The sequence below is a fragment of the Loxodonta africana genome, chromosome 17 (assembly GCF_030014295.1).
Source record: "Loxodonta africana isolate mLoxAfr1 chromosome 17, mLoxAfr1.hap2, whole genome shotgun sequence".
NCBI classification, from domain to species: domain Eukaryota; kingdom Metazoa; phylum Chordata; class Mammalia; order Proboscidea; family Elephantidae; genus Loxodonta; species Loxodonta africana.
In genome coordinates this window covers 62636861-62664666 of record NC_087358.1, presented here as the reverse complement: position 1 = coordinate 62664666, position 27806 = coordinate 62636861, and the positions used below count along the sequence as shown (strand labels likewise).

Genomic DNA, 27806 nt, shown 5'->3' with positions numbered 1-27806 from the left:
TGGGGAAATTGGTCTTTGCTCTGGAGTCTGAGGTGGTGCACACTGTTCCGGGAAAGATCTGGAATGTCAGTACTGACACTTGCGCAGGGAGAAAGTTAACACGGAGAAGTTCAGGGTGTTCTTTGGTGCAAGCCTTTGGCTATGAGGCGAAAGTTCAAACACTTCTGCCTAAAAACAAAAGCATGTTTAGGGCTGAATTCTGATCAAAGGGAAATTTCTACTTGCCCCATCAAGTCCTGTTCGCTTGCTCTTGATCATTTAAAACCTGTATGCATTTGGGTGACTGAGCTGTTCCCCAACGGTTCATTTGATAGAATGGTGACTGAATGATTTGAAGTTGAAACATGAAAAAGTGCATAAAAAGGTCAGAGTTGAAAACCTTAAGGCTTTCTCTGTCCTTTGGTGCGTACCTTTCTGTGAGTTTACATTTTTTTCAACTGCATGACCATACTTTGATTCATTATTTTGTTGTATAAATATGTGGATTGCTAAAAAAAAAAATAGTATTGTTATAATGTGCTCCTTGGACCATGTCTGATTACAGAAATAGTTAAGAACATCAAAGCATCTTTAAGTGACAGCTGAATGTGGCCTCATAGCTGGGCAGGAGCAGAGGTGACTTTAGAAACAATGACAGCAGAGAGAAGCAGCCATTTCTCTTGTAGAAATTTCTTGTGGATGATATATTTGACTCAGGAAACAGAAGATATGCTCTTATTTGTAAAATTCTTGTTGCTCAATTCCTGCCCGGGTCTCAGGGAGAAGAGCATGACCTAGGCTGATAATGTGTTAGCTCTTTTGTGTCCTCTGGGTCACCTCACACAGAGAGAATAACCTTACTACTTACTTGGTGAGCCCTGAAGTTCGTATTCATTAGGTTGGCAGTAGTATAAAAGGCTTGTTATCTTATTCCTTCATTTTTAGGCACTTCAGGGAATCAGAGTCCTTTAGAGTATCACTTCAGTGCCAGGGTAACTGGCCGATGGTTGCATTATCAGTGGGAAAGGAGACTGATAAAAGGAGAACAAATAAAGCACCTCTTTCTAAATACCATTTGGAAAAATCTCAGCTTACCCTTTCTTGACAAAGTCAAATGCTCTGGAATTACAACTTAATAACCAAGGAAGGTAGAACATACATCCTGTGTAGTCCATAGGACCCTAATGGCAGATGCAAGGAGTAAGAAGGGGGGGGGCTTGACAGCACAGAGCCCACATCTGATTATACCTACAGCACCCAAAGCAGACTATTTATGATGCAGCTTCCTAATTTTCCAAGAGGTGTTCGTGGAAAAGGGCATAAATGGCAAACATTACAATTAAGCCACTTAATTGTATAATCTGCTATTATTGTGAGAACAATATAGGGAACAAGTTATTCTGAGATAATGATATATTAGGATTAGCAGAAGTAGAATCAGTAGATGTGAGAAAGGATGTATTAAATGATCTGGGAATGATGCCCCTGGAAAAATTTATGGTAGACCTGGGGATGTATAAATGCCCCTGGCACTCCATGTGGGAAAGATACCCATGTAGCGGGCATGGGAGAGCCTTCTCAGTGAATGAAACTTCCATGTGACCAGATCTTAGGGGATGGATCCAAGGAAACTGTTCGTAAGCCATAATGATATTTGGATTCTCAGTATGCAAGAGAACATGACCTTAGCTTTGCCATGCCAAGTAGCCGGGTGTTCAGTTGTGGTGGCGGTGCTCTCTCTCTCCTCTTTCCCACTGGGTCTGCACTTCCATGATGGGAGTAACAGTCAGGTGTTTTTCCTCTTGAAGTTACATATGCTTTATACTTAGAAGGTGAAGCAGGGCAGTGGTGACTAAGCTAATATAAAAGTGTACTTCTTATACAGGAGTCAGTAGGAGTGGTGTGTGAGAGGCAGTGGGGGAGGGGGAGGAGAGGCAAAAAAGAAGAAAGGAAGTGGGAGAAGAGAGAAAGAGACAGACACAGTGACTGACTCTGTGAGCTCAGTTAGGTCTGGATTTTCCACCATTAGAGGTGGATTTTGAGTAGGGGGGAATTAGATAAACATGCACGGGAAAAATCCAGAACCTTTAAGTTTATTTTAGTTATTGGTCAATTTCCTCCAAAACTTATTACAAGGGTTATAATACAAAAGTAAACCTGATGAGTTTTGGTTTAACCTTTATTCATTTGATGTTTATTGGGTTTCTACTCTTGTGCTGTCTAGTCCCCAGATAGTGCAAACTGTTAACAAGCTTGGCTGCCAACTGAAATTTGATGGCCAGATTCCACCCAGAGGCACCTTGGAAGAAAGGCCTGGTGGTTTGCGTCTGAAAAAAATCTGCCATTGAAACCCTGTGGAGCACAGTTCTACTGTGACGCACATGGGGCTGCCATGAGTCAGAATCGACTCAATAACAACTGATCTTTTGTTGTTCTTGTTTGCTATTGTGCTAGGCAGTGGAGATCAAAGAAAATGAATAAAATAATCCTTATACAAACAATAGGGTATGATAGTGCTCTGCTATGGGAATTCCCTCCCTGGTCCTTTCCGTCCGCACGTTGCAGGCATTGGTGGAATAGAGATGCCAGATGGTGGACAGAAGAAGTAAGGCGTGAGACACGGAAGGGGTAGAGTGCGTACATGTAACTTGGCACATGAGCTACTGGGGAGGAGAGATGCACCACTCCCACTCATGCAGAAGCCGGTGCTGCCCCTCATGCAGGGGAAGTTCTTAGTATACTTCTGACTTATTTAACTGAAAGTAACTGGTGAAACAAAGGCAAAGCCGGCACTTCCATTTGGGCAGTCACAAAAAGAACGTGAAAAATGAACCCCCAGAATCTTTTCCTGGTGTTCACAACATTATTTAAAAGACCTAATGTGATGTCATGTGTGATTTATGCTGTATAGGTATTTTTGTACTGTGTTTGAAGCAGATAGGTATTAGAGTGCAATATATAATGTGGTTTCAAATATAAAAACTACTCAAGTGATGTGAAAAGATAAGGTGTCGTACCACTGATCAGATAGCCCAGAATAACTGGTTTCAGAAACAAAGCTTATATTTGGACATTTTTATCTTAATGAAACATTCAGGAGTTTAATTTTCTTTTTTTGTACTTGTAGCTCGAGGGTTTGGTCCATTTCTTTCTTTCTGTATATATATTTTCAGGCATTGGTATAGATGCTTCAGATACTGTCACAAGTTTGGAGGACAGCTACTCCTGGGCAGAAAGGGTCTTGGATCCCATTTATACCTTTACTCACTTCTAATTTTGAGTGTCTTCACTGACTCTCACTTTGTCTTGCCTTTTCCTTTTGCAAAAGTGTGTTAAAATGCATTTGTACTCACAAAGTGCTTTGTTACTTAGTTGAAATGAATATAAGAAGATTAAGAGTTTGAAGTGCTTTTAGGAATAGCAGATAGAGCCGGCTGCCTTCCAAGTCTTAATTTGCAGTTGAAATTTGTGGTGATGTCATTTTCAAAACAATCCAAACAGGTAGAATCCAGAGCACTTCCAAGACTCCTGATTAGTTTTTTGATAATAAAAGAGCTTAAATGAGTGTCCTAGCTTTGCTTTTGTAGACCTTGTTTTCTATCATGTTCTTGGCTTGACTGGTAGGAGACAAGCTATGAAGAGTGAACTGTGTCCCACCGAGAGATAATTTCACACCTGCTATTTTTTTTTTATACTACCAAAGGAGCCCTGGTGGCATAGTGGTTAAGAGCTAGGCTGCTAACTAAAAGGTCGGCAGTTCAAATCCATCAGCCGCTCTTTGAAAATGCTGTGGGGCAGCTCTACTCTGCCATATAGGGTTGCTATGAGTCTGAATTGACTCGACAGCACCGAGTTTGGTTTTTTTGGTTTTGGTAAACTACCAAGTGCCCAAATATGGCTTCCTTTGATATTCAAGATTTTTGAGTAAAAAAAAAACTATAAAACCTACCCTAAAATGGGACAAAGCTGCTGTTTGGCAGAGTCAGGCTCTCATTTGCTCTGCCAAGGCAGGGATCTTCTGCAGAGAGAGAGATTTCTAGAACCTGAATCTTTCTTCAGGGAGAGGGAGCCATTTGGGGCAGGCTGGAAACTCAGCACCTGTGTCAATAAAACCTTTTGACTCCTTGAATATATATATATTTTAAAAGCTCTGCTTTATAGTGATGTAATTCCCCTCTGTGGTGGCTCGTGTGTTGCTGTGATGCTGGAAGGTATGCCATCGATATTTCAAACACTATCAGTGTCACCCATGATAGGCAGGTTTCAGTGAAGCTTCCAGAATAAGACAGACTAGGAAGAAAGCCCTGGCAATCTACTTCTAAGAATTAGCCAGTGAAAACCCTATGGATTACGAGAGAATATTATTGTCTGATATAGTGCTGGAAGATGAGCTCCTTAGATTGGAAGACACTCAAAACACAGTGACCGCAACAATGGATTGGAATATACCAGCGACTGTGAGGATGGTGCAGGACTGGACATTTCATTCTGTTGTATCTGTGGTCACCATGAGTCAAACCTGACTGGAGGGCAACTAACAACAACAATTAATTAACAGGTTTAGCACATCTTTTAGGTTTCTTCATAATGATTCAGGTGAATAGTGTCATGATTGTATGAAACTGAAATAGGCTGAGGGTGCAATATGGAGATTCTTTTACATTTGGAAATGGGATTTGTATCATTTTTATTTCCTTTAGGATTTGGGCAAGTGTCCAATATTTCTGAATCTTGGAGTGTGAATAGAATTTGGTGGAAAGTGGCTGGTTTCATGAACATATTAGTTTTGTGAGCCTGGATGCATTACCTAACCTTCCTTCTTTAGCCTTTGAGTAATAATAAGAGAAATATTACATAGCTCATGGGTTTGTGTTATGATTTAATAAGATACCTAAAGTGCCTCTCATAGTGTTTGACATTTAGGATGCACCGAGGAACAATATCTTCCATCATCATTATGGTCATTATTTTACGTCCAGCCTTACCTGATGTTCCTTGTTTCTTAGAACCTTGTCAACCACTCCTCTGCTTTCTCAAGGGTCAGGGGACTTTCTAAGTTCCTAGGCAGGGCCACGATGGCATCTTAGAAAATTCTTATGTTGGTTTTCTCCCTTCTTGAAAATTTCTTCCCAGTAGGCCCTACTCTGCTCTTACAGATCACAATTAAACTTTATTCTACTTTCTCTGTGACATTCCACTGTTAGAAGGAGGCTGCTGTACTCCTCTTAGGTCTTCTCTGCTTCCTAAGGACCTGGTTTTATGGCAGCCCACCATTCTGGTCAATCTCTTATAGACAACCTTCTAGTTAGTAATAACAACTAGCATTTGTATAAAGCATTAAATTTGCAAAATGCTTTCTATATACGTTACCTTTTTTTTAACACCATGTTACCTCTGTTTTGTGAAAGGAAAAAAAAAAACTGAGGCTCACAAAGGTTAATTATCTTCTGTTTGGTTATGTAGCTAAGTTGCCAGAAATAATTCGAACCTAGTACCTTTTGGTGAATTCTTCTGTACATCCCTTCTCAAATATGGAACGAGGATTGGAGCATAGTATCCCAGGTATGGTTTGCCTAGCACAGAGAAGAGTGGGATTACTGTCTTCTTCATTTGGGACCTTATAAATTTTTGTTGATTACTATTTCTACCACATTATGTATTTAACAAGTGTTTACTGCGTACTGAATGAACACGAAGTATTAGCCTTGGGGCTGCAGTCACACAGCCATAAATAAGACAGAGTCTGAGCTCTCTAGGAGATCAGTTCAGGGCCCAGTGCCAAATGAAAATGCGAGGCCCCTTGTTCAAAAGGGAAAACGTACCTTTAAAAGTAGTAACATATAAAGTTTTTTCGTTTGTTCTGTGATTTCTCTCTCAACTCATGGTGATTTTTATTTGCTATTCAATGTCATCCTAAATAAAGGATAATTAAAGTTTTAAATTATTAGCATGAACTTTACCATTTATCCTTATATTGTGCAATGCCATCCTTAAATGTAAGGGCATTAAACTTGTATGTAGAATCATCAAAATTGCACAATTCTAATGTATTTTGTTCTTATCAGAATAGTGGAAACACTGCCTAAAGTGAACTTAGCTGTTTTGATTTCACTTTTTGGTGTGCACACATTCTATCAACATTCTCTATCTTTAGTCTACAGATGAATAAGGAATGACTGAAAGGAAAAGGAACTGTGGGTTGCCCTGGCTTTTCCCTTTCCTTCAGTGTCATCATTTTCAGCATAAGATGGCACAGGACTGGGTATCTTTTTATTTTGCTATACGTAAGGTCACTATGAGTGGGAGCAAGTCGATGGCACCTCACAAAAATACTTGAAAGTAACAGAAGTACAAAGGACGTGGTAGGGTCCCTTGGTTGTGTGTGATTTTAGAACACGGTTGTCTTTCTGCATTTGAGTCAAGTTCTGGTCCAAATGGAAAGCATGGCCTCCTGGGGCTATCAGTGCCCCTGCTTGCTCACTATCCAGTTGTAAATGTAACATGCTTACCTTGTACCTGCTTTGAGTCTTGCTTCATTCCCATACATGGTGGGTGTGCTGGATTCTGTCCTCATGGGTCATCAAGAAAGCCGTACTCAAATGAATCGGAAAAGATCGGTGAACACACATATTGCATGTACTCCTCTGCCTGTGCACCTGCTCCATTGTTCCATCAGAATTCAATTAAAAAACACAGGTTCAAAGATGAAATTCCTAAGAGTTTCAAGATGGCAACAGCAGAGCATTAAACGAAGTATCTTAGTCTGGGTTCTTCAGACGGGCAAAACCACTGAGACATATGTATACAGATACAGGTATAGAAAGAAGGACTTACTTCAAGGAAATGGCTCACACAATTGTGGGGGCTGGCAATTCTTAAATCCATAGTTCAGGCAGCAGGCTGGAGACCTAGCTGGCTCACAGGATTGCAGAGGCTTACCGTCCCAGGAACTGAAGGCCAGGTGACAAGCTTTGCCAGAACATCCATTTATATATCAGAGGCAGGCCACACTCCCAACGAAATACCCCTTTCTAGTGATTGATCGCTTCAGATTACATCATGGAATGTAATTACATTATATTACATTATGGAAGAGCAACCAGTCTACTGTCTGCCAGTCCAGTGTCTGCCAAACCTCTGAGAATCTTAGCCTACCAAGTTACATGTAACATTAAACATCACACTGAGCATGGGGCCCTTCTGAGAGTGGGGTTCTGTGTGACTGCACAGGTTGTGTTATTATAAAGCCAGTCCTGCCTAGGGGAGAAACAGATAAATCTAATGCAAGGCAAATGGAAGCTTAGCTGTAACTGAGTCAGCTCGAAGGGTTTGGGCATGTCAGAAAACTGGGGAAGGTCTCAGGAGAAGGCGACACTTGAGTAGCAGTTGAGGGAGAAAGTTGATAAAAAGAGACATTGAAAGTGCTGCTGTCTGAGGGAAATCTCGAGCTAAGGCCTGGAGACATAGAAGTATAGACCTGATAGGCTCACGGAGTAGCAGGAATCTAGGGTGGCCTGAGCAAGGAGAATGCAGGGGGATTATAGAACATTGGCTCTGTGTGGCATGAGAATAATTGCATAAGATGGCTGCTTCCTTATTCTCATTTATATTGCATAGGACCCATAAATCTGCAAACACAGTCCTCAGAGAAACATCAGATTTATATATGTGATTTTCCAATAATAATGTAAGTAATTTATATTAACTTTAGACAATTTCCCCCCAAAATGAAACACTATTAATTCTCTGTCTTGCTTTTAGAATGATTACAGTTGGAGATATAAATCTTGAATTTGTTTCAAACATGTGCTTGAAGAGAGGATTAGGTGAACATGCTATAGATTATTTAGGGTTTAGAAAAGTTGTCTTTATCATGTCTGGGAGATAGGATGTAAACTCTGACACTTTCTCCAGTGGCCTGAGACAAGAGACTCATTCATCTGAGCAGGGCAGGAGTTGGGAGGTAGGATGGTCCATGAGGTGGTGGGCTCTGTGGTCAAAGAGTGTGGCAAGCCCTTTCAGGATTCTGGCCAGTCCTCTCAGGGCGCTGGCTGCTTCAGTGCACACTCGGAGGCTGTCTGTACTCGGTGCACTCGTTAAGCTGCATTTGGGCTCTCTGGTGGTTTCTACTTTGGATTTCTTCTGTTGAGGTGAGGGTTCAATTGGGTGCCTTGTCTGTTGGTGCATTTCCAGTTGCCACTCCTGTTCCCTGGGATCTTCTCCTTATGCCCCAGCTCCCCAGCCACTGTGTCATGACCACTGGGTCAGTGAGGACTCAGGGGAGCTGTCTGTGCCCAGTTACTGCGTTGAGGTTCAGCCTCAGCTTCAGCTCCCAGGCAGAGAGGCAGGCTAGAGCAAGACAGAATCACAGAAATTGAAGCCCACATCTGAGCCCTGAACACGAGTGCCAGTACATACGTGTGCATGTGTGCGTGAATGAGTGTGTGCTTCTGTGTATACCTGTGGCTGGGTGTGGAGAGGTATTAACTCAGTGGGAAATATGGAACATGACAGTTATCATTGCTGTGGGACATCTGACTTCTAATACGCAGAAGCTTAGGAATCTTTATAGAAACCAATATAGCAAAACCTGGGAAAGTGGGAGCCTGTCTAAGGCGGAAACCTGTCAGAGAAGGAAAACTAAAATATTTTCCACTAAAATGGAATGATGGAATGATGGAAAAGTGGTAAGACTGTACCCTGTCAAAGGGAGAAAACTTTTGAGACCCAGAAAAACAAGGCAGTCCCTTTGAGTTTTGGCTCTCACAGGTTGCTTTGTGTCCAGAAAGGTGGCTAACTCCAGACCTTCAGGGAGGGTGGCCAGGGGGAACTTAAATGTTAGTTGTTTTATATGAAGAACAGCTTGGAATTAGGCCCTGAGCCTTCAGGGGATAAGTCGCTCCCCATCCGCCACCCTCATCCTGTGGCGAGCTGGAATAGGGTAGTGGCGGTTGTTGTGTGCCTTCCAGTTGATTCTGATGCATAGCAACCCTATAAGGCAGGGTAGAACTGCCCCATAGCATTCCCAAGGAGCAGCTGATGGATTTAAACTGCCGACCTGTTGGTTAGCAGCCTGAACTCTTAACCACTTCACCACCAGGGCTAGAAAAAATAAATCAAAGGCTGACAGTTTATTTTTTTTTCATGTGCACAGACTATTTCTCCTTTCATTCATAGTTTTCATGATATCAGATCTTAACATAGTTTTAAAGTTTCTCCACAGAGGTCTTGTGTATTCTTATTTAAGTTAATTTCAAGATATTTGCTTTATTGTGAATGTTATTTTCTGGTTGGTTATTGCTCTTGTAGACAGCATTACGGATTTTTCTAAGCTGATCTTGAATCCAATCCCCTTGCTCAAATTTCTTTCTATTTTGAATCTATTGATTCTGTTTATTTTGTTGTTGATGGCCACATTTTCTATTTATCTATTAATTTTGTTAATTTTCCTGTCAGTTTTTTCTTTCCTCTTTCAGTCATTGTTGTTACTGTTACTTGGTATCGAGTTGACCCTGATTCTTGGTGACCCCGTGTACAACAGAATGAACGTTACTCGGTCCTGCGCCATCTTCATGATTGTTGCTATGTTTGAGTCCATGATTGTGGCTCTTGTGGAGTGCTTCCAACCTAGGGGTCTCGTCTTCCAGCACTGTTGCGGACAGTATTCTGTTGTGATCCATAAGGTTTTCATTGGCCAATTTTTTTTTTTTTTAATTTTCTTGTGCTTTAAGTGAAAGTTTACAAATCAAGTCAGTCTCTCACATATAAACTTATATACACCTTACTACATACTCCCACTTACTCTCCCCCTAATGAGTCATTCTGATCCCTCCTTCCAGCCTCTCCTTTCGTAACCATTTTGCCAGTTTCTAACCCCCTCTACCCTCCCATGTCCCCTCCAGACAAGAGATGCATTGGCTAATTTTTGGAAATAGGTCACCAGGCCTTTCTTCCTTAATCTGGAAGCGCCACTGAAACCTGTCCATCATGGTTCACCCTGCTGGTATTTGAAATACCAGTTACATAACTTCCAGTATCATAGCAACATACAAGCCACCACAGTGATGGCAGGTAGCACCATGTGTCTAAACCGTTTCAGTTAATTATGGTGCTTGCTCTAGACTTTGGCCTTATCTTGTTACCTTCATTCTTATTAGTCTGAGAATTTTTAACATGAGTTGTTTTAAAACCTTTTCAAATGCTGTTTGTGCATTTATTGAAATAACCATGTGATTAAAAAAAATCTGTTATAGGCTGGATTATGTCAATAGATTTTCTCATACTGAGATATCCTTGAATTATCAGGATAAACTCTGTGATGTGTTATTATTGTTATATTATTATTTTAATACTTTGTTGGATTTGATTGGCTATGGTTTGCTTTAGAATATTTGAATATATGTTGGTAAGTGAAATTTTCTTGCATCATTCGTATCAGGTTTAAGAACTGTTTGTTACATGTTCTTATCAAATATGTCGATCACCTTTCCCTCTTTTCCTGTATATTCTTTTAAGGTGCATACATATTTTGAACTGTTTTGCTTTATTAATGAAATGATCTATCTATAGCAATGCCCCTGTATCGTTTTGAAATAACACTCATTTTCTCTGGTAGCATCCATTGGCTAGAAGTCTACTTCATTTGGTATTAATATAGCCAACTAGCATTCTTCTGTGTGGTATAAACATGATGTATATTTTTCCGTTCTTTTTCTCTCAACTTGTCTGTGTCTTTGTATGTAAAGCCCATCTTTTTTTATAGAGTGCTCCAAGCTCTGCCTTGCAATTGGAGTGGTTATTCTGAGTAATTTAATGTGATTATTGAATTATTTGTGTTTAAGTGTGAAATCTTGCTATTTGATTTCTATTGTTCTTTCTGTTTTATGTTTCTTTGTCCATTCTTGTCTTCTTTGGATTAGTTGAATATTTTTAGTATTCTATCTTGTATCCATGTATTAGCCTCCTAGGGCTGCCAAAACAAAGTACCACAAATGGAGAACATTATAAGAACCTGAATTTATTGTTTGACAGTTCTGGAGACCTGTAGTCCAAATTGTCGGTGTTGGTAGGACCACGTTCTCTCCCAGGACTCTAGGGGAAGACCCTTTCTTGTCTCTCCAAGCTTCTGGTAGCCCCAGGTGTTCCTTGGCTTGTTGCTGCAGCTCAACTCTACTGTCAGATAGCTGTCTGCCTTTCCTCTGTGTGTCTCTCTGTGTTCTTCTCTTTTATAAAAGTTCGGCACTCGGATTGGATTTTGTTATGACCTCATGCTACCTTAGTTGCTAACATCTTCAAAGACTGTATTTACAAACAAAGTCATGTTCACAGGTACTAGGAATTAGGACTTCAATTTATGTTTTGGGGGGACACAATTCAGTTCATAACAATCCTCTATTTGATCTTTTACCTATATCTCTTATATCATTTTTTAATGGTTGCTAAAAAAATTGTTTCTGGAGACTACAATATGTAGCCTTATGTTGTTAAAACTACCTTGAATTGATGTATACAACTTTGCATATGATGGAAGAATGTGCAATAACGCACTTCTGTTTTCATCCTTCCTTTCCTTTGTTTTATTAATTTAGGTCTTATATTTTTATTCTACATACATAATGTAATAAGTCTCACAGTATTTTACTATTGATTTTGCATTAGTCAACTCAATAAAAATTGAAGAAAAGAGGTAGTGTTCTGTTTTTACCCATATATTTATCATTTCCATTTTCCCTTTATACTTTCCTATAGATCCCAATATCCATTGGGTATCATCCCTTTTCAGCCTTAAAAATTTCCTTTAGCATTTCTTGTAACATGGACTTGATGGCAATGGCTTGTGTTTATCTGAACATGTCTTCATTTTGCCTTCATTTTTGAAATTTATTTTTGCCAGATATAGAGTTGTGGGTTAATACTTCAACAGTTAAAAGATAATCCATTGTCTCCTAGCCTTCATTGTTTCTGATTATAGGTTAGCTGTCATTCTTCTTATTCTGTGCGCATGTATGTATCTATATCCCCAGCTAGTGAGTTGATTCTGACTCATAGTGATCCTGTAGGAGTGTAGAACAGCCCTTTAGGGTTTCCAAGGCTGTAATCTTTATGGAAGCAGACTGCCGACCTTTTGGCTAGCAGTCAAATGTGTAACCACTATGCAACCAGATCTCTCATAAGAGATCTCGTGGCCCAGTGGTTAAGCACTTGATGTATAAATACATATGTCTGTCTCTCTCTATATATATATATGTGTATGAAAAAAAGAGATAAAAAACAGTCAACATTTATATAAACTTTTTTTTTTTCTTTATCTTTTTAGCAGTTTGACTATGATTTTCCTGGGCATGGTTTTATTTTTATTTATTCTGAATTTTTGGTGGTTGTTTTTGATAACATTTATAAAATTTTTAGCCAATTTTTAAAGTTTTTTGTTTGTTCCAGTCAGTTCCTCTTATCCTCCAGGGTTTTAATTACAAGCATGTTAGACCTCTTGCAAAGTACTTGCATTTATTGAGACTCTATTACATTAAAAATCTAATGTACTTATTTGTTTGTATATGTGCTTCAGTTTGGATGATTTCTGTTGATCTCCCTTCAGCTTCACTGATCCAGTCTTGTGGTTCATCTGCTGTTAATCCCACCCATTGATTTTTTTAAATTTCAGATACTATATTTTTCAGTTTAGAATTTCCATGTTATCCTTTTTTACAGTTTCTGTATTTTTCCTGAAGCTCCCCATTTAGTGATCTTTTTGGTCCAAATTTAATTGTAGACTCTGTAACATCTTTATTATATCTTAAATTCTTTGGTAATTCTCACATCAGGGCTATTTCTGTTACCTGGGTTTTCTCCTGAGTATATGTTAGATTTTGTTATTTCTTTTCATATTTAGTGAATTTTTATTGCATCCTGATACTGTGGATATGTTATAGATACTTAGCATTATGTTACTTTCCTCTGAATACTACACTATTTAGTTGTAACAGGCAATTATATTACTGTAGATCACCTTAAACCTGGGGAGGCTTGGTATTAGCCTTTGTTAGGGTAGGGTACGTTCACATTGGCTTTGCCCTTACTTCTAAGGGCAATAGTCTTACAACAAAATATTTCCTTCTAAATTGTGACCCTTCTGCAGTGTCACTGCAGCACAGTTGCCCACTGCAGTTCAAGATGTATCTTAAGTCCCAGCTAACTTGTAAGGATTTGCACAGCAAATTCAGATTCCCTGAGATGGTAACTGCTGAAATCTGTGCTTGGTTCTTTCAGCTCTTCCATTAGTTAGTTTTCTCTTGTGCTCACTGGAGTGTGGCCCTCAATATGCACAATTTAAATGATCATCCAAGTACTTATATGCAGGTTGTAGGTTTTAGATATCCCTTTTATGGATTTCTTTTTTCTTGGATCTCCCTCTCCCCTGCCTTTTTTTTTTTTTTTCTTATCGAGGATATTTTCTTTGGGGTTGAGCATTTGTAAGGGATGCAAGAGTTGATTCTAGCTTACTGTTTTGCCATAAATCTATATAATGTTGTTTCTTAATTAAACATATTCCATTAGACACAGGGTCATTTTTAAAATGTAAAACTGAGAAGCTGACATAGAACTGATAAAAAAAAAGTGTACTTTTTATAGTCAGAGATTCCTTTTTGAGTGTATATTAAAACAGTTAATAGTCTTCAGTTGGAATTTAGGATAAGTTTCCTTAACCCCCAGCAAATCACCTGTTTACTGTATATTTTGCGATGAGCTTTTTGCTACTAAGTAAAAATCTACTACCAAGAAATATTGTTGAAATATTCTACAGAACCAAGGTACAAATAGATTCATCATTGGGACTTCCGACAATAGAAAGGGAGATAGATGTCTGCATTTCCAGAGAAGCCTAAAAGAATACAGCTTGAAGCTGGCTGGATGTATGGTCCTGATAAGCAGTGATCTCCACTGAGGGGAGATAGCTACATTTCTGGTTACCCAAAAGTGAATGGAGTAAATAAAAAACAAATAAAGGAAATGGGATTTTAAAAAAAAAGCTAGATTTTTAGATGGAACACTTATTCATACTCCTTGCATTTCTATAGAAGAGAATTTGTACATAGCTCCCAAGGAAGGAAGTATATGGGACAAACACTAACCTTTTCTCTATGCCTCCTCACTTAACTCTCTTCATAGTGAGATGTGAGTTTAGAACTCAGCATGTGCTGAATTTTCACATCTTCCTGCCTGCAGTTCTAGCTATGCCAGTGGATAAGTTTATGCTTGCAGTAGAGTATTAGCCAACACTTTTGGCAGCAAATATAAAGCATAGTCACCAACCAGATGGAACAGCCAGCTCTTCTACTCATGGTGACCCCATGTATGTCAGAGTAGAACTGTCCTTCATAGGGTTTTCAATGACTGGTTTTTGGAAGTAGATCACCAGGCCTATCTTCTGAGGCACCTCTGTGTGGATTTGAACCTCCAACCATTTGGTTAGCAGCTGAATGCATTAACTCTTGGCACCACCCGGGGACTCCAGATTGAAAAGCAAAATGCTATTTTTATCCCTTATCTGCTTGCTTGATTTGGCTCTTTATTCGTTTTAGAATTTAAGAGTTTACTTATCAATCCTTTAAAACTCCAACATTATACCTCGTATCCCGTCAGTCTGTATGATGATAAAACTGGTAAGCAGTATTTTAGACCATTGAAAAGGATACAAACTAATGATACATGCAATAACTTTGATGGCTCTAAAGGGCATTTTGTTGAGTGAAAAAAGCCAATCACAAAAGTTTATGTAGTATATTGCTGTGTTGTTGCTAGGTGCCATCAAGTGAGGCTGTGTGTAAGAGAACAAAATGTTGCCTGGTCCTGCATCATCCTCACAATTCTTGCTATATTTGAGCCCATTGTAACCGTTTTGTCAGTCCATCTTGTTGAGGGTCTCCCTCTTTTTTGCTGATTCTCTGCTTTACCAAGCCTGATGTTCTTTCCCAGGTGTTGGTCCCTCCTGATAACATGTCCCCAAAGTAAGTGAGACGAAGTGTTGCCATCCTCACTTCTCAGGAGCATTCTGGCTGTACTTTTTCTGAGACAAATTTGTTCATTCTTCTGGCAGTCCATGGTGTGTTCAATATAGTTTGCCCTCACCATAATTCAGATGCATCGCTTCTTATTCAGTCTTGTTCAGATTTCGCATGCATATGAGGTGTTTGAGAAGACAATGGCTTGGGTCAGGCGCACCTTAGTCATCCGAGTGATATTTTTGCTTTTTAAGATCTTTAAGAGGGCTTTTGCAGCAGTTTTGTCTAATGCAATATGTCATTTGATTTCTTGACTTCTACTTCCATGGGCATCGATTGTTGATTCAAGAAGAATGAAATCCTTGACAACTTCAGTTTCTTCGCCATTTATCATGTTGTACAGATTTTCATTTTCGTATAGTGTATGGTTTCTAAAATTTTCCAAATGACAGAATTATGGAGATGGAGAACAAATTAATGAAAGCCATAGGATCAGAAAAGGATGGGAGAGTAGCATAAGGAAGTTTCTTGATGGGATGGAATAGTTTTGTATTTTGATTGTGATGGCGGTTACGTGAATTTTATGTTATACTGGTGTTACCTAAGATGCTGCCATTGGGAGAAGTTAGGTAAAGGGTACAGATGACTCTGTGTATGATTTTTGCAACTTCCTATGAATTGCTGGAGCCCTGGTGTCGTAGTGGTTAATTGATAATTATTTCAAAATAAAAAGTTTTAATAAACGACTACAAACACTGCCACTTAATCTAAGTTCCCTGTATCCTAAGAGATAATAAATAGGAGGATGGACTAGACCTTAGAAAGCTGGACATGCTGTGAGAGCCTTTTCATAATAAATTCTGCCCTAGCTAAAGTCACAACACACATAACTCGAAAGCCTGAGAAAATATCCCGGTAAATAATGAACTGCTTTTTAGTCCATGTATCTCTTCCTAATTTTTTTTCTCTTCCTAAAGATTATTTATGTCTCAAAAACTAGCTGTAATTTCTGCCTTACTAGATGAGATTGCTGACTGCCTTACTTCCTGCTTAAAATCTAAGACTTATCAAATTCATACTCATTAGTAAATGTACAAATACATTTTCATTTACTATTGGCTCTAATAAGAATCAAAGTGGTTTTTAAAAACAAATGATCATTTTGGGGGAAATAGCTGCAGATGAGGAGCAATTAATGGTTTTGCTCATTATTCTTTTCTGCACAGGTATTAACTAGTATTCACTTTTTAGCAGTAATACATACTTCAAGCTCTGAATATTCAAAACATGAACTAATTTTTCTTCATTATTGAATTCTATGTATGCAAACCTAGTAGCATTTGAAAGCTAATCTCCCAGAGTGCCAGAGTAATTATAGCAAAGTAAATAATCTCCAGTGTTCTTATTCCCTATAGAAATGGTTTAATATCTTATCTTTCGAAACTGGTTTTCAGCTCACTCAAAAAATCTGAAATAGTTCTTTAGTATTCAGAAAAGGGGTAACTTTAAGAAAGCTCTTGGTGAATATCTCCCTCTATCAATTGCTGTTGTAAGGGAAATTTCCCTGGGGCACTTATCCGCCAGAGAGAAAACAATTCTCTCTCCTACTTTTCTCTGGAATAGACTGTGGTTGGTTCTTCTAACCTGAACCTGTTGCTGTGGAGTTGATTGGACTCAAAGGGACCCCATAGGACAGAGTAGAACTGCCCCATAGGGTTTCCAAGGAGCGGCTGGTGAATTCCAGCTGTCAGCCTTTTGGTTAGCAGCCAAAAGCTTAACCACTGTGCCACCAGGGCTTCATGGTTCCTCTGTAGAGCCCCAGATCAGAAGCTAAACAAGAAACCATTGTGTGTAAACATGAAGTGATTTGTTTAGCATTTCAATCATTTCACAGGTGGCATCCTTCCCTCAAGTCATTACTAAACTGATACCCCCATGTGATATTAGGGGACACCAAGCTCTTCCATCTCGTCTGCCAGTTCCTCCTACTATGGTGGCTTGCATGTTGCTATGACGCTGGAAGCAATGCCATCAGTATTTCAAATGCCAGCAGGATCACCCGTGATAGACGGGTTTCAGCAGAGCTTCCAGACTAAGACAGACTAGGAAGAAAGGCCTGGTGATCTACTTCCAAAAATCAGCCAATGAAAAGCCCACACATCGCAACGGAACACTGTCTGATACAGTGCTGGAAGATGAGCCCCTCAGGCTGGAAGGCACTCAGTGCTCTGTGGCTGCAGAATTTGACTTCAGCATTTCAGTGATCACGAAGGCTTCACAGGACTTGGGATTAGTTTGTTCTGTTGTGCATGGTGTGGCCATGAGTCGAAGTTGACTAGGCGGGAACTAAGAACAATGACTCTTCCATGAGGTGCTGCACAGAAGGCTGAGCAAGCATGCTGACTTATTACCCACTGGGATGTTTTATCCTTTACAGGGGTTGTGGGATTTGTCCCAGTGTGCATACAGGTTCTGGAATGAGTCATTATGTGATTGCTTCCTAAGTTATAAGACAGTAATGAACAGGGAGGAGCTCCTGGCTTCTGTATCTGAAATGTTGGATGCGAGGCCTCAAGGTGCCAAAGTGATTCTTGCTTTTTAAACTGTGAAATTGTTTTTCTCAAAAACCTCTTTACTATTATTGTACTGGCTGGAAGCGATGCATTTTTTCCCCCAAATGGTTAAAACTGTGAGGAAAGTTTCTCAGCATATATGACTCACGATCCTGCTAGAATAGGATCGTCGGGAGACATTTTGTTGTGAATAAATATATCTTCAGTGAAGTGTGCAAAAGACTTGACGTGTGCTGCTGGCAGTTTTCAGCCTGTTATAATTTTGTGAAAAGTGCAGTGTTGATTGAAAATTTCTATTTTTGATCTTGGTGTTAAGATGATCTCTGTTTTGTTCTACTTTTTGCCTCAATAAGATAATAAGATAGGACGGGGAAAAACAATTCTTCATTTTTGTGAGTTTTCTCTTGTGAAAAATTGTTATTTTTTAAATTTTCAAAAGCTTAGGGTGCCACTGAGTTTCTGTTGAGGGTGATAGAAAAATTTGGAACTGGATGGTAGTGAGGGCAGCACAACACGGTGAATGTGATAGTGTCACTGAATTGTACATGTGAAAAGTGTGAAAGTGGCAAATTTTTTGTTACATATATGTTGTTGTTGTGTGCTGTCAAGTCGATCCAATGGATAGCGACCCTATAAGACAGAGTAGAACTGGCCTGTAGGGTTTCCTAGGCTGTAATCTTTATCAGAGCAGCTCCTTGGGTCTTTTCTCTGCCTGTGTGGTATCTGGTCTGTGTGTCCTGCAGCACCACTTCCTGTGACTGTAAAACTCTCTTAAACCACCTGGTTGTGTTTGCGTTGACTGCTTAAAAGTTGCACATTCTTTAGAAAATGTCTTTACAGCCATCCCAGTTATTTTCCCAGCTGAAACAACCAGAAAGAAGATGCAGAAGGAGCCAAAAGAATTTAAAAAGCAAAGAAAATGGAGCAACCACTCTGAAAAACAGTTTGGCAGTTCCTCAAAATGTTAAACGTAGAGTTACCATATGACCCAGCAGTTCCGCTCCTAGGTATATGTAACCAAGAGAATTGAAAATAAATGTTCACACAAAAACCTGTAACTGCATGTTCATAGCATCATTGTTCATAATAGCTAAAAAGTGGAAAGGAACTGATGAATGGATATATGAAATATGGCATATCCATACAATAGAATGTTATTCAGCTATAAAAAGAAATGAAGTACTGATACATGCTACAACATGGATAAAACTTAAAAATGAATTTGGGTTTTCTTTTTGGGGTGATGAAAGCATACTGGGATTAGACAGTGGTGATGGCTGCTTAAGTCTGTGAATATACTGAAAACCACTGCACTGTCTACTTTCAAAGGGTAAGTTTTATGGAATATGTGAATTCTATTAATAAAACTGTTACCTGAAAAAAAAAAAACAAACAAAGGATTAAAAATTAAAAGGAGAAAGGATTTGAATATGTCTTCTTGAACCCAGGTGGGGCCCTCTGTCTCTGGTTCTGGCATTTAAGGCAGTTTTGTCTTTTGGGGAAGAAGGCAGAAATGTCCCAAGAAGTCATCAAATAAGGCAGAATCTACAGGATTATTAGCTTAATGCACTGTTGAGCATTGTAGATTTCTACCTGATGTTAAGAGGATCTTAGATAGGTGGAGACACTTGGAGTAACAGTGATAGCAAAGGAAACTTGGCAATTTTGTTCCAGACACATGACATAACTCAGTAAACCAATCTTCTTCCAAACCTTCTGCCGTTTCCTCACCAATAAATGAGGCAACAGTGGGCCAACAGACAGCTGTCAACCATGAAATATCTGAATTCCCCTGCTTACCATTCAGGGCTTTTATGGTACTGCAGGAATCCCAGGGTGGTGCAAACAGTTAACATGTTCAGCTGTAAACTGAAAGGTTGAAGATGTGAGTCCACCCAGAGGCACTTTGGAAGAAAGGCCTGGCAATCTACCTCCAAAACATCAGACATAGAAAACTTCATGGAGTACAGTTCTATTCTGGACACACATGGGGCCTCCATGTGTCAAAATCAACTCTACAGGAACTGGTATGTTAGTAATAAATGGTGATGATTAAATCTAGCATTTATACTTTGTTCCTTATGTGGAAGAGACTGCTTTAAGCGCTTCATGTGTGTTATCACATTTAACCCTTAAAAAAGTCTTGTCTTCATTTTACAGATGAGGAAACCGATGCACCGAATAGTTACATAAGAAGCCCAAGGTCATGTACTTACTTAGTAGTAGAGCCAGTGTTAGACCCCAGGCCGAGTGGCCCTGGGGCCTGCACTCCTACCTTCTCTGCTTACTGCCTGAGTAGTTTATAACCAGGAGGGAGTTACAGGCTTTGGGGGCAGGCTGTAGGCAAGACAGACAGAATTTTGTCAGGTCTGTCAACTGATATTGATTAACAGTGGCTGCTTGGAGCACTGCATTGCTCAAAGTGTAGGAGCATGTCTTGCAGAGAGGACAGGAGTTTTGTGCTTGCTTTACTATGCCTGCTTTGGGCGTGGGAGAGAGAAGTGGCAGTGAGGTTGCATGAGTCTGCGGACAATGGAGTGTTCAGAGAAGTGGAAGGAGATATAAGGTGGTGTCTTGTCACTGATGCTAAAAAAAGGAGAGATTTTTTTAAATTTATTTTTTCGATGTTGTTGAGAACATACGTAGCAAAACGTATACACCAGTTCAACAGTTTTCAAGTACAATTCAGTGGTACTAATTATATTCTTTGAGTTGTGCAGCCATTCTCACACTCCTTTTCTAAGTTCTTCCTCCCCATTGCTATAAACTCACTACCCCCTAGGGTTCCTATCTAATCTTTCAAGTTGCTGTTGTCAGTTTGATCCCATACAGATACTTCTTAAAAGAGCCTAATACTCAAGGCAGACCTTTTTTACTAGTTCAGTTAAATTATTGTTTGGTTTTAAGAAGACTTCAGGGTATTATTTTGGGGTGATGGGAAGGCAACACTGAGTGTTGGTAAAGTGAGCACAACATAACCAAGGTGAAGGATGACACTAAGAAATACACAAGAATAAGGGACATTATTGGTAGATCCTAGTCATGTAGTGCTGCAATAACAGAAATACCTCAAGTGGATGGCTTTAACAAAGAGAAGTTTATTCCATCAGAGTCCAGTAGACTAGAAGTCCAAATTCAGGGCGCCAGCTCCCAGGAAGGCTTTCTCTCTCTGTCGGCTCTGGAGGAATGTCCTTGTTATAAGCCTTCCCTTGGTCTGGGAGCATGTCAGGGCAGGAACCTCAGTTCCAAAGGATGTGCTCTGCTCCTGGCGCTGCTTTCTTGGTGGTATGAGGTTCCTATGTCGCCCTGCTTGCTTCTCTCTTTTATATTTCAAAAGAGTTTGGCTTAAGACATTATCTTATAGACCCCATCAATATAACTGCCACTAATCCATCTTATTATATCGTTATGATGGGATTTACAACACATAGGGAAATCACATTGGATGATAAAATGGTAGACAATCATGCAATCATACAAGGGAATCATGACCTAGCCAAGTTGACAGATTTTTTGGGAGGACACAATTCAATCCATGATAGATGCTATGACAAATATAATTTGGCAACAACAGCAATAACCACAAAATATATGTGAGCAGTTATATACTTAGACATGTATGCACATATATGTACAAGAAGGTCTATGTGTGTATATACATGAGCATATATAGATGTGTTTGTAGGCATATCTATACACATGTTTATGAGCATTGCACATATATTCATACATATGTATGAATGGGGGACAGTCACAGATACCTCCCAGACATAACCAAACATTTTGCAGGATTGGTTTACTGGGTTTGAAGGCTTGGGGCTGTAGTCTTACGGGACATCTCGGTCAATTGGCATAACATAGTTCATAAAGTTTATGTTCTACATCCTAGTTTGGCAAGTAGCATGTGGGATCTTAAAAGCTTGCGAGTGGCCATCTTATTGGCATCTACTCGTCTGGAGCAAAAGAGAAAGATGGAAACCAAAGACTTGAAGAAGAAACCGGTCTACAGGACCAATTGCCTACATGAACTATGGCCTCATCTATCCAGAAACCAGAAGAACTAGACAGCACCCAGCTACCACTACTGACCTTTCTGCCTGGGACCACAATAGATGGTCCTAGATAGAACAGGAGAAAATTGTAGAACAAAACTCAAAATCTTAAAAAAAAAGAAAAAAAAAGGCCTGATTTACTGGACAGGCAGAAACCTGGGGAACCCATGAGACTGTTGCTCTGAGATACCCTTTAAACTTTGAACTGAAACTACTCCTAGAGGTTACCTTTCAACTAAATAATGGATTGGCTTATAAAATAAACAATATCACCCATGTGTACTGTGCTCCTTGTGTGTGTGTGTGTGTGTGTATGTATGTATGTATATATGTATATATATATATATGAAACCAAACTAAACCCATTGTCATCGAGTTGATTCCAACTCATAGCGCGACCCTATAGGACAGAGTAGAACTCCCCATAAGGTTTCCACGGAGTGGCTGGTGGATTTGAACTGCCAACCTTTTGATTAGCAGCCATGACTCTTAACCACTGTGCCACCAGGGTTCATATATATATGTGTGTGTGTATATATATATATATCATGTATTTGAGACTAAACAGTCAATATTTACCCTAAAACAAAGAGGGGAAGCTCAGGGGAGGCTGGGAAGCAAGAATAATGGAAATGGAGCAACCAAAACGGAAGTAATGAGAATGTTGATGCACTGTGGAAAATGTAACCACTGTCACTGATCAGTATGTATAGAAATTGTTAAATGCAAACCTAATTTGTGTGTAAACTTTCAGCAAAAACTCAATATTTTTAGAAAACTGACCATATAGGTGAGGATTTAAAAAAAAATGGCTTCAGGGAATATTTTTGGTTCAAGGTTTAAAGATTATCTCAGGGCAATAGGAGAGACTTTTAAGAAGCATGGGATAACCAACAGTGCCAAATGCTGCAGAGAAGAGCAGACCATTAATGGGAAAAGACCATTAAAGTTATTGATTAAAATCCGTTGCCATTGAGTCGATTCTGATGACCCATAGCGACTATCTTAGGCTGAGTTCTCTAGAGAACCAAAACCAGTGAAGCATGTATGTATATGAGTGTAGAGGCTGCAAAGTCCCAAGTCTGTGGGTCAGGCATCAGGCCGGAGGCCTCTCCTAATTCATATAGATGCAGAGGCTGAAGAATTCAAGATTGGCAGGTAAGATGGCAGGCTGTTGGCTCATGTCCCAAGAACTGGAGTTTAAATGATGACGAGCCGAAAGCAGGATCCAGAGTAGAGCAAAAGCCATAGGGTTTCCAAGCTGTAATCTTTATGGAAGGAGGCTTGGTTATGCAGTATTTAAGCGCTCAGCTGCTAACTGAAAGGTCAGTGTTTTGAACCCCCCAGCTGCTTCCCAAGAGAAAGATGTGGCAGTCTGCTTCTGGAAAGATTATAGCTTTGGAAACCCTATAGGGCAGTTCTACTCTGTCTTAGAGAGTCACTGTGAGTTGGAATAGACTCGTCAGCAGTGGATTTGGTTTTGGTTAGAATCTTTATGGAAGATGATTGCCACATCTTTCTGCTGCAGAGTAGCTGGTGGGTTTGAACTGCCAGTCTTTTGGTTAGTAGCCAAGAGCTTAACCACTGAGTCACCCACGCTCCTTAAATTTATTGATTAGAAGGCTATTATTGGCATCTCTTGAAAGAGAAATTTTAGTCACATAATAGGACCCGATGCTCAATGGCTGGTAGTCAGGGACCGCATTTTGCTAATTCCTGCTAATTGTTTTTATTTATTGCTAAATGGCTCACTACCCTGGAGGGAAAATATCTAACATTTATTGATCAATAACCATGGGACTGTCACTTTACCTTAGGTTTTATATCTGTATCTCATATAATTATCTTGGTAATCTTATGCTGTAGATATTGTACAATTTTCTTCAATTTACAGATGAGCACATTGGTGCTCCTAGAGATTAAAAAAAACTAAGTAACCCTAATTAGGACTCTGCAGTGTGTGGTGGGGATGGATTATGGAACCATTACTACAAACATATGCTTATCCCACTAATCATGTTGCCTTCGCAGAAGGCATACACCCCACCCCAGAAGAGCATACACCCCATATGCTTTTGTGAAACGTCTCACTTTCCAGGGCCTGGTTCGTTTGAAACATGGGCTAACTCAGAATGATGTTTCACGCATTGCCTACCTTTCGGTGCCGTGAAGGGTGCTGTAGATGTGTGTGCTGTTACTGCTGTGCCCTTCTCACTCTGTCCTGGTGTTTTCTCTTCTCCTTAGAAACAGGGTGCTTGAGGATCATCGTCATGAGAGGAGAATGGCTGAGGTTTATGCTAAGGGGTGTCTTTAGTAAATTCCTTCAATGCACCATGTGAAAGGGTTGGAAAGGTGATCTACTTCTGAAATGTCAGCCATTGAAAACCATACAGAGGCACAGTTCTGCTCTGACACACGTGGGGCCCCCATGAGTCAGAATTGATTCAAAGATAACTGGTATTGAGATAGGGAGACCATTCATTAATAAGGATGTTAATAAGAAGAGGGGAAAGCTTAGGGATTCAAAAAAGAAGGAAGTCATGTTGAAGGGTGACGATGGGTTTTATCTTGGACATGACAGGGCAGAACAGCAGTCCTTTGAGGTTAGCCACTGCTTTCCAGATCAGGGTAGAGTTCTACATCGTCAACCTCATTTCTCTGAAATAAACAATAAGTTGAAACCATACACATTTCTACCGTATCTGGTATTATAAGGATGGCAGCAATGTTGAAATGTCACTCAGTGTACTTTTCCAGAAGGTAACCCTTTTTCACAATTGAGGTAAGACCTTATCGTGGTCTTTTTTAAAGGGAACGCCGAAGAAAATCAACAGGCTCTTTAAAGGAAGGGAAGGACTGACTTGTGTGAACTAAGTTCAGTAGATAAATAAGAGTGTCCTTGCAAAGTGACTGCTAAGCCACTGCCAGGTAGGAAAGCTTAAAGTCAGCAGGAAAGGGACTTTGCAGTAACGTGCTGGAGTGATTTTTCATAAGATCTGAGAGAGTTATTTTTGAACATAAGTAGTCAAAAGCCCGGTTTGTGGCTGTTAGGACCAATTTTGTTCCAGCACAGACTAGCTTGATAACAAATTAGGTTTTTTTTTTTTTTTTTCCCCCCTCCTAAGCCTAATTTCCATGATTTTACCATATGGAAACACTGACTTTTAAAAAGAACTTGCTCCATTGATCAAGCTTGGTACATTTTTCAAATGTTTCCTGACATTAACAGCTCTATTTCTCAATTAGCAGAGGAATAAAGTTGATTATGCATATCCATGGGGTGACAGTTTATATCTGATTAGCAGCTGTAAGGTAAACATTAAAAGGTCACTGTAAATAATTTTTACTTCTTTTGTTCTCTGAAAGACCAGTCACTAAGTCATAGCTTCCCCCTACTCCCCAAGAGTGATAAGCCCTATTTTAAAATAATGGACTTAAACTGATATATAGGGTAATAAAATCTGTATAATTTAAAGCTTAGTTAGTTGACATTTTCTAACCATCATCTGACACACATCTGTTTTTGTGAGAACTATTAGCACAGCATAGATGTTAAGAAGAAATGGGAACATGTTATGCGTAGACTTGCAACATGTCTGTACGTTTCCTGTAACTTATTCATGTATTTATCCTTAGAGCTGGAGGATCTCCTAACATTCTTCTAACTGAAGTTGTTAGAAGAAGGGAGGAAGAAATATAGCCCTCACTCTTCTGTTATAAAAATTGTCAGTCAGAATAGGAGACAGTTAATTCATCCTTGTTCTTGGCTCATTAGAATGAGAATAGCTGCTGACTGTCTTGTGTATGAGAAAGATTGAGAAAAGTAAATTTGTAGTGGAGAGGATGGACTTAATGTGTGAGTTTTCTTTGGGGGGTATATTTCCCCCTTTTTTTAATTGGCATTTTTTTTTATTGTACTTAAAGTGAAAGTTTTTTTTTTAAGTGAAAGTTTACAATTCAAGTCAGTTTCTCATATAAAAACTTACACACACATTGCTATGTGACCCCTAGTTGCTCTCCCTGTAATGTGACAGCACACTCCTCGTCTTGACCCTGTATTTTCTGTCCATTCAACCAGCTCCTGTCCTCCCCTGCCTTCTTATCTTACCTCCAGACAGGAGCTGCCCACTTTGTCTTATGTGTCTACTTGACCTAAGAAGCACACTCCTCACCAGTATCATTTTCTGTCTTATAGTCCATCTAATCATTGTCTGAAGAGTTGGCTTTGGGAATGGTTTTACTATTGGGTGAACAGAGATTCCAGGGGCCACGTCTTCTGGGGTTCTTCCAGTCTCAGTCAGGCCATTAAGTCTGGTCTTTTTACTAGAATTTGAGTTCTGCACCCCACTTGTCACCTGCTCCATCGGGAATTCTCTGTTGTGTTCCCTGTCAGGGCAGACATTAGCGGTAGCTGGGCACCATCTAATTCTTCTGGTCTCAGGCTGATGGAGTCTCTGACTTATGTGGCCCTTTCTGTCTCTTGGGCTCATATTTTCTTTTTGTCTTTGGTGTTCTTCATTCTCTTTTGCTCCAGGTAGGTTGGGACCAATTGATACACCTTAGGTGTCCTCTTGCTATCTTTTAAGACCCCGGATGCCACTCTCCAAAGTGAGATGCAGAATATTTTCTTAATAAACTTTGTTATGCCAGTTGACCTAGATGTCCCCTGAAACCATGGTCCCCAGACCCCTTCCCTGCTAGTCTGTCCCTCGAACTGTTAAGTTGTATTAAGGAAACTTCTTAGCTTTTGGTTTAGTCCAGTTGTGTTGACTTCCCCTGTATTGTGTGTTCACCTAAAATAATTCTTCTCCACTATCTAGTTAGTGAATACCCCTCTCCCTGCCTTCCCACCTTCGTAACCATCAAAGAATGTTTTCTTCTGTGTTTAAACCTTTTCTTGAGTTCTTATAATAGTGGTCTCATACAATATTTGTCCTTTTGCGACTAATTTTACTCAGCGTAATGCCTTTCAGATTCCTCCATGTTATAAGATATTTCACAGATTCATTGTTATTCTTTATCATTGTGTAGTATTCCGTTGTTAAAATATACCATAATTTGTCCATTCATCCATTGATGGGCACCTAGGTTGTTTCCACCTTTTTGCTTTTGTAAACAGTGCTGCAGTGAACATGGGCATGCATGTATCTTTTGTGTGAGGGCTCTTATTTCTCTAGGATATATTCCAAGGAGTGGGACTGCTGAATGTATGGTAGTTCTATTTCTAGCTTTTTAAGGAAGCACCAAATTCATTTCCAAAGTGGCTGTACCATTTTATATTCCCATCAGCAGTGTATAAGTACTCCAGTCTCTCCATAACCTCTCCAACATTTATTATTTTGTGTGTGTGTGTGTGTGTGTGTTTAATTAATGCTAGCCTTGTTGGGGTGAGATGGAATCTCATTGTAGTTTTGATTTGCATTTCTCTAATGGCATTAGCCATTAAAAAAAAAAATTTTTTTTTTTTTTAATGGCTAATTTTTTAATGATCGTGAGCATTTCTTCATGTATGTGTTAGCCACCTGAATGTTTTCTTTGGTGAAGTGCCTGTTCATATCCTCTGTACATTTTTTAATTGGGTTATTTGTCTTTTTGTTATTGAGATTTTGCAATATCTTGTAGATTTTAGAGATTAGATGCTGATCGGATTTGTTGCAGCCACAATTTTTTTCCCAGTCTGTAGGTTGTCTTTTTATTTTGCTGAGCTCTTTGGATGAGCATAGGTGTTTGATTTTTAGGAGCTCCCATGTATCTGGTTTCTCTGCTGGTGTTTGTTCATTGTTAGTAATGTTTCGTATACTATTTATGCCATGTACTAGGGCTCCTAATGTTGTCCCTATTTTTTCTTCCATGATCTTTATCGTTTTAGATTTTATATTTAGGTCTTTGATCCATTTTGAGTTAGTTTTTGTGCATGGTGTGAGATATGGGTCTCATTTCATTTTTTTGCAGATGCATATCCAGTTATGCAGTCGCTGTTTGTTAAAGAGACTGTCTTTTCCCCAGTTAACAGACTTTGTGCCTTTGTCATGTATTAGCTGCGCGTAAGTGGATGAATTTACGTCTGGATTCTCAGTGCTGTTCTGTTGGTCTCTGTATCTGTTGTTATACCAGTACCAGGCGTTTTGGCTAAGGTCGCAGTATAATATGTTCTCAAATCAGGTGGTGTGAGGCCTCCTACTTTGTTATTCTTTTTTGGTAAT

At 39.5% G+C, this 27806-nt stretch overlaps 1 protein-coding gene across 10 annotated transcripts in view; it reads left to right on the top strand.

Annotated features, from left to right (window-relative positions):
- The window catches only part of ENOX1 (ecto-NOX disulfide-thiol exchanger 1), a 744157-nt gene that overhangs the window by 85311 nt on the left and 631040 nt on the right, over window positions 1-27806 (top strand). The window contains exon 1 of one of the 10 annotated variants that reach the window (XM_064270088.1): window positions 12343-19578. The exons of 6 other annotated variants lie outside the window; for them this stretch is intronic. In XM_064270088.1, the coding sequence (XP_064126158.1) occupies window positions 19539-19578 (40 nt within the window). In that variant the 5' untranslated portion in view covers window positions 12343-19538. Of the gene's footprint in view, window positions 1-12342; window positions 19579-27806 lie in introns of those variants that run through there. 3 more of the 10 variants (XM_064270087.1, XM_064270089.1, XM_064270091.1) reach the window with 3 other exon arrangements.